The sequence below is a fragment of the Lactuca saligna genome, chromosome 2, assembly GCF_052625555.1.
Source record: "Lactuca saligna cultivar CGN05327 chromosome 2, ASM5262555v1, whole genome shotgun sequence".
In the NCBI taxonomy this organism is placed as follows: Eukaryota; Viridiplantae; Streptophyta; class Magnoliopsida; order Asterales; family Asteraceae; genus Lactuca; species Lactuca saligna.
This window is the reverse complement of record NC_136418.1, coordinates 25,672,696-25,679,765: the sequence shown is the minus strand read 5'-3', so window position 1 is coordinate 25,679,765 and position 7,070 is coordinate 25,672,696. Positions and strand designations below refer to the sequence as shown.

The 7,070-nt window shown below is 29.4% G+C and overlaps 1 protein-coding gene across 2 annotated transcripts; it reads left to right on the top strand.

Annotated features, from left to right (window-relative positions):
- The first annotated feature begins 420 nt into the window (after positions 1-420).
- LOC145030799 (carboxyl-terminal peptidase (DUF239)) lies at positions 421-4,659 on the top strand. 2 transcript variants are annotated; one of them, XM_078979221.1, is made up of 8 exons: positions 421-492; positions 645-1,110; positions 1,269-1,355; positions 1,669-1,965; positions 2,448-2,618; positions 2,989-3,042; positions 3,506-3,652; positions 4,021-4,659. In XM_078979221.1, exons 2-8 carry the CDS (start codon positions 919-921, stop codon positions 4,396-4,398), a joined length of 1,326 nt encoding a protein of 441 aa, XP_078835347.1. In that variant the 5' UTR covers positions 421-492; positions 645-918; the 3' UTR covers positions 4,399-4,659. The 2 variants fall into 2 exon arrangements, with proteins under 2 accessions (XP_078835347.1, XP_078835346.1); XM_078979220.1 differs by lacking the exon at positions 421-492 and having other exon boundaries at positions 524-1,110.
- Positions 4,660-7,070: the final 2,411 nt, after the last annotated feature.

Here is a 7,070-nt window from a genome sequence, read left to right as displayed (position 1 = left end):
AAAATAAAATCTATACAAATTATAATAAAATAAAATCTATACAAATTATAAGATGATATATATTTTACGTATTTATTAGAATCAACTATTATAATTTTATATATAACTAAAAAATATATTTTAATTAATAATTTATTTAAAATAATTAATTAATAGCTTTAAGTTTTTACTTAGAAAGTTTAATTAATTTTATAACCATGATTCTTACAGGTTATAAACTAATATATATATATATATATATATATATATATATATATATATATATATATATATATATATATATATATATATATATATATATATATATATATATATATATATATATATATATATCGGTTGTTTCGATCTTTGAGAATATTAAATTACAAATGATATACATCCTACGCAAGGTTTGCTTGTGATGATATAAAAAAGGAAACATTAATGGCAAATGTTGAGAGGTGGATAGAAGCAGATGCTGGTATTGAAGTATTGTAAGCTTAAATATAAATGGTGGGTAGGTCTGTGTTTTAATTACACCCAATTAATTGCCCTTTTCCTTATTTCTTTTTAAACAATTTGGTGCATGCCATTAATTTCCTTTTCCTTCAAAGAATCATCATAATGACAATTACATTAACTCACACACTCAAATGCACACACAGATACAGGTTTTATGAAGTTCTCAGGAGTACAATCATGATTATTGTTTGAGCTGTGTGCTCTTCTGCGCCAAACCAACCCCCCTTTCTTTGCATTTACACACAACCCATATACTGTCGTTTTCCAACTTTCTTTCTTTCTTCTTCAACCTTATACATAAGAGTTTCTTGGCCCTGAAACTTTTTGTGTTTTTTTCCAGTAAAAGCTCTTATTCCAGATACAGAAAATTAGGGTTCTTGTTCTTGCTTTCTGGGCATGCATTGAGTTCATGAAAAAATGGTTATTAGATTCAGCAATCTGTATTCAAGACTTGTATTCTTGCTTCTTTTCTTTGTTCTTTTCTTCAACAATGGTAGATCTGTTTGGGGTATGAATTACACCAAGTATAGAAAAGTAGGAACCTTGAGACTTTCAAGGATTCAGAAGCATTTGGATAACCTCAACAAGCCTCCCGTTTTATCCATTCAGGTAATTAATCCCGCATTAACCACTTGTACTTTCATTTTTGCCATTATGCATGGAAAATGTGTACATGTAGGTATCTTCAACAATTGCATTAATCGCATGTACAATGACCATTAAAGATGAACCTGACTTATAAATACCTCTGCGTTTACTTTTCTTAGAGCCCAGATGGAGATATTATTGATTGTGTTCATAAAAGAAAACAACCAGCATTCGATCACCCCCTCCTCAAAACCCACAAAATCCAGGTACAATTCACACTTCTATATGCTTCGTAGCTTCTACATTATTACACAATTAATAAAATCTTGTACATCTACTTCCATTATAAAAATCCCATCTTTCTCTTGTTCATATTGTTTTAAAATTTGTACACTTTATGCGTAAAATGCAACATTTTACAAGAGATAGACCTTATGGGTCGGCTTTTGTCATCAAACGTTTCAACATTCAACTACCAACAACCTTTTAATACCATCCATAAATGGAGTAATTTAATTTTAACATTCTTGTATCATATTTAGATACAAAATCAATTAATGAATATTTCAATTTATGCAGAGAGTGCCACCAAAAATGCCAACGGTGAAATCAATGGTGAAAACACAGGAGGAAGATCCTAGTGGCAAATCTGCAAATATTAGTCAAAATGAAGGGTATATAAGAAGAGATGCGTGGCAAATGTGGCACCAAAATGGTAAAAAGTGTCCCAAAGGGACAGTTCCGGTGCGACGGAGCACGGTGCACGATGTTCTGAGATCAAATTCCCTATATGATTTTGGCAAAAAACGACGTAGTAATGCACCACTTGCGAGACGTGCTGATGCACCTGATGTGGTTAGTGGAAACGGGCATGAGGTAAATATATATTTGTACATAAATATTTATATAATATATAATATAAATAATGTATGTTAATTATAAAAATACAACTTAATCAAATGTTAACCAGATTTTATATAAAGTTGACCATATGCCTATGGGAAGCTTCCACGTGAATACGTTTATTAAACGCTACTCAAAGAAAAGCTTTGCATAAACTCCAAGTAAACCATTTCCTTACAACAATAAGCAGTTGACTTTATATCCATTTCACATGGTACTTTCGTACAAATATATAAGATAACATTTTAAAATTAATTATCAACTTTGTAAATTTGATGAAATGTTGCCTTAATTTATTTTCGTATCAAGCTGTTGTACAAATTTATACCTGAAGAAACTTGATTTTTTTTTATAGTTATAAAAGATATGGAATTTGGTGCTATTTTTATAGTTTTGGAGATTGTAAATTATATGGATTAGTAGTTAATTAATGGTGGGTATTTCGTTTTTGATAGCATGCAATAGCATACACAGGAACATCAAGTGAGATTTACGGGGCAAAAGCGACAATAAACGTGTGGGACCCAAAGATAGAAGTGATTAATGAGTTCAGTCTTTCCCAGATTTGGGTTCTTTCCGGGTCTTTCGATGGCTCTGATCTCAATAGCATTGAAGCTGGATGGCAGGTACGTACACCCCCTTCTATACTTCTTTTATATTTCCAAAATGTGTATGTGTGTGTCACTGTGTGTATTTGTGTGTGTGAGTGTGTGTTTGACATCGAAAAAATGGAGTTATGACTTTGTCAACCTCCATTGAAGTTTGGGTTAGTGTCGTTATCGAGTTTTAATATTTTAATAATAGTGGAAGTATTTTAAATGAATCTTGAAGTTGAAACCAATGATTTTTAAATTACAACGAAACGAAATGGTTACATGTATTGATTTTAATTTGAATGACACCTAAAGTATGTATATTTGTCAAACTTTTTTTTTTGTTTTATAACATAAATAGATGTAATGCAATATCTAAAGCCTTGATTCTTCTACTAGTCAGGTCAGTCCGGAACTTTATGGTGACAGTAGACCTCGATTATTCACTTACTGGACGGTAATATCTCTCTCTCATATATATATTTTTTACAATTTTTTTATATTTTAACCATAGGTAATATGGTTAAATATTTGATAAAGGTTAAAATAAAAATTTAGCCATATTATTGATAAAGAGTTAAATAAGAAATAAATTTGGGGTGAATTGGATGGACAACATATTGGGCTCGTGGTGCTTGATGGTATGGCAACACATTTAAGAATAATATTTACGATCCCAAACAACTCCATGTTCTTCCTTTAAAGTTTTTGGTGGTCCGATTTTTCATTTACTAACTATACCGAATAATAAGATATTGTAGCACGAAAATGACCCTTTACAATAAGTGTACATTTCAATTATTATTTTCTTGGAGCTCATGAATATTATTGACTACTTTGATTATAGTTGTACTCAAATTCTCTTATACAACTAAGTTAGCTAGAGATGAGCTAAATCATTTCATATTCGACATGTACAGAGTGATGCATATCAAGCAACCGGATGTTACAACTTGTTATGTTCAGGATTCATACAGACCAATAGCCGAATCGCTATTGGTGCTGCTATTTCCCCGCTATCTGAATTCGAAGGAAGCCAATTTGATGTTACCATAGTCATTTGGAAGGTAACATTTTACAATATTTTTACGAATAATATCTCTAAACAAATGATTTTTTATTACTTCGAGAAAACAAAGAAATTAAGAAAATCCATCACTCATAACTAATAGTAGTAAACATTTGATTTCATTAGAAATCAACAATTCAAATTGACTTTCAAATTTCAAGTTTCTATCTACAAACTAAAAAAAAAAAAAAGTTAAACTATATATTAAACATATAGTATCTTTTATTTTCTTTTTTCTTAGACCTGAAAAACAATCTAAAGATTAGTAAAAAACCTTCTTGCATACAAGATCTTCTCTTACTATTAATTAAAACATTTTTACCTAATGATTCTTTGGTTTAACATATAATTTTTTACAAATGATAGGATCCAAAACTTGGGAATTGGTGGATGGGGTTCGGAGAGAACACACTAGTAGGGTATTGGCCGGCAGAGCTATTCACACATCTTGCTGATCGAGCAACAATGGTGGAATGGGGAGGTGAGGTCGTGAATTCACGAGCAAATGGTGAACACACATCCACTGGAATGGGGTCGGGTCATTTTGCAGAAGATGGGTTTGGAAAAGCAAGCTATTTTCGAAACCTAGAGATAGTTGATTCAGATAACAGTCTTATCTCAGCTCATGATATATCGACTCTAGCCGAGAACAACAATTGTTATAACATTAAAAGCTCTAGCAGCAGTCAATGGGGCACTTACTTTTACTATGGTGGGCCTGGAAGAAATGATCAATGCCGATGACACTCACAAAGTCACAATATCTTTTTATTTTAGTTTTATTCTTTTTTTTTTTTTTTTTTGGAAAAATCTACAAGTGTTAAAATTTTATTGTGTTACGAGCGAGGTTAGATTCTTCTACCAATCATCTTAAAAGATATTTCATGGAAACTGAAACATAGACAATTATGGTATATTTCCGATAAAGATACTTTTAGGAGAATCGGTAGAAGGGTATAACATTACTCCTTATGTATGTGATATTTCAACTGTTGATTATGTTGATTCTAGTATTGTTCGTAGTTCTTTCTAAATAACGGTGTAAGAATTTGTATGTAATGAATAAGATTTTATGTCAATAAATGGAAATAATAAAATTCTTAGGTACTCAAAAGTTAATTAGTTTGGTATTTTTAGGGTCTTATACTATATTAACAATATATCTCACTCCTATCTTTTATACATATAAATATTTCTGGTTGCCCACTAACTTTATGACACGTGTCATCATTCTACCATTCAATTTAATATTATTTGATATATTTTTAATATACTTTTTATGAAATAGTTAAGTAAATATAGAATGGTAACATATGTTATAATATTAATGTGTAAGAATACTTATAGATATAAAATGTAATAGATAATTTAATCTCTCATTTCATTGATATCGATGAAATCATATCTTATATTAGTTTTGTATATATCATGTCCTTATTCATGTACATGTATTGTATTATATATTCAATAAAATCGTCTCCACAATTTGTGGTGATATTATTACATCTTACATGGTATCTTCCTTAGTTAAAATCATGTTTCTCATAAACAAGCGAAGTATATAGACATTGATTATCATTTTGTTCGAGAACTCGTTTCCTCTACAAAGTTATATACTTGTTTTTGTTCCAATCAAGCTTCAACGGGTGGATATCTTTACCAAAAGTCTTCCACGTCCAGTATTTGAACAATTTCGTATGCAGTTACGTGTTGGAGATCCGCTGATTCGCTTGAAGGGGGTATTAACAGTATATCTCACTGATATCAATGAAATCATATCTTATATTAGTTTTGTATACATCCTTTCCTTATTCATGTACATGTATTTTATTATATATTCAATAGACTCTTGGACATATTGCTGATATTTGTTGAACAAGGCAACTAGTTTGCTTGATTGTTTGAGCTAATTTTTTAAAGAAAAGAAAATTAAATACACAGAAAGCAACCCTTTATTTGTAAGGAAAAAATTAGGATATTGGAAAGGGAATGCTAGTGTTTACAAAAGAGAATAGTACTTATGAACAATAAGCCAACAAAAATTAAATGAAAATTCAAGGTTTGTTATGCCACTTGTCATACTTTCATTTAATTTTTCAAATATTATTTCGTGGTTATTTTAAATTAATTTTTTTTCTACATGTTATTTTATAAATTTTTCTATTGTATTAAATTTCACATAATATTTTAATATAATAATTACAATAACTATAGTAATAAATGAATATCAATTTTATTAATTAACTTACATTTTAATTTTAAAATTCTCAAAATTAAAGCTTGTTAATTTTTTAATTTATTTAAATTATTTGTTTAAATATAAAAGATAAAAAAAATATTTCTCTTACAATAATTTGTTATTTTTCTTATTTTTTCTTATAAATTCAAAATTCTTAAATATTTTGACTTTATGTTTATTTTTTAAAAATTAACCCATGTAATAGATGGATCTCACAAAGCTTCAAACCCACCCATGCCATTCCGTTACTTATAAGGGCATCATTTGTATGATAACCGATTTAGGAACTAAATATTTATAGACAAATGGTTTTAATCGGCCGAAGCAACCAATTTGATTCTCCAGAACGTGCATCAGACTCTAGCTAGTAATAACATACCATGAATAAAATAGACCATAACCAATGATTGAAAGTACACCCAATAATCGACAACATGTAATTAGATGTACAATATATGTTGCCCTTGATTTAGGTTCTAACCAACCAATATCAAGAAGGGTACAAATTAATATAAATACTTGTCCTATATCAAAAATAAAACTTAATACCAAAATTTAGTAATTATGCATATACACTTGATTAAGGCTATCATCTTGAGATTATCTTGCTAATTAGAAAACATAGTTCTATCTTGCAAAAATATTGTTGCTTAAGAACATATTTTTTGTGATGGTTCCAAACCCATGCCATTTTGTTAAATGATGCTCGTTTGCATCTATTATTCTAAATATTTGTATATAAAGTATTAGAATCTAAAAAAATTAAGTATATATGGTTATATTCCACCAAAATAACGTATTTCATGCCCTAACCCATGCAGTGGACTCCAACTACATATCGATAGTAACAGCATAGCATAGCTAAAACATACCAAGATCAATGATTAAATGTACAATCTATAATCGACAATACATAATATATCATATTAGAATCGAAAAAAATTAAATATACATGGTTATATTCCGCCAAAGCAACATATTTTAGGCCCTAACCCATACATCAGACTCCAACTACATATCGATAGTAATAGCATATCATAACTAAAAAAGACCATGATCAATGATTGAATGTACAATCTATAATCAACAATACATAATTGGATGTACAATATGTTGCCCACGATTCACGTTCTAAGCAAGAAATGTCAAGATAAATATAAATACTCGTCCTATATTA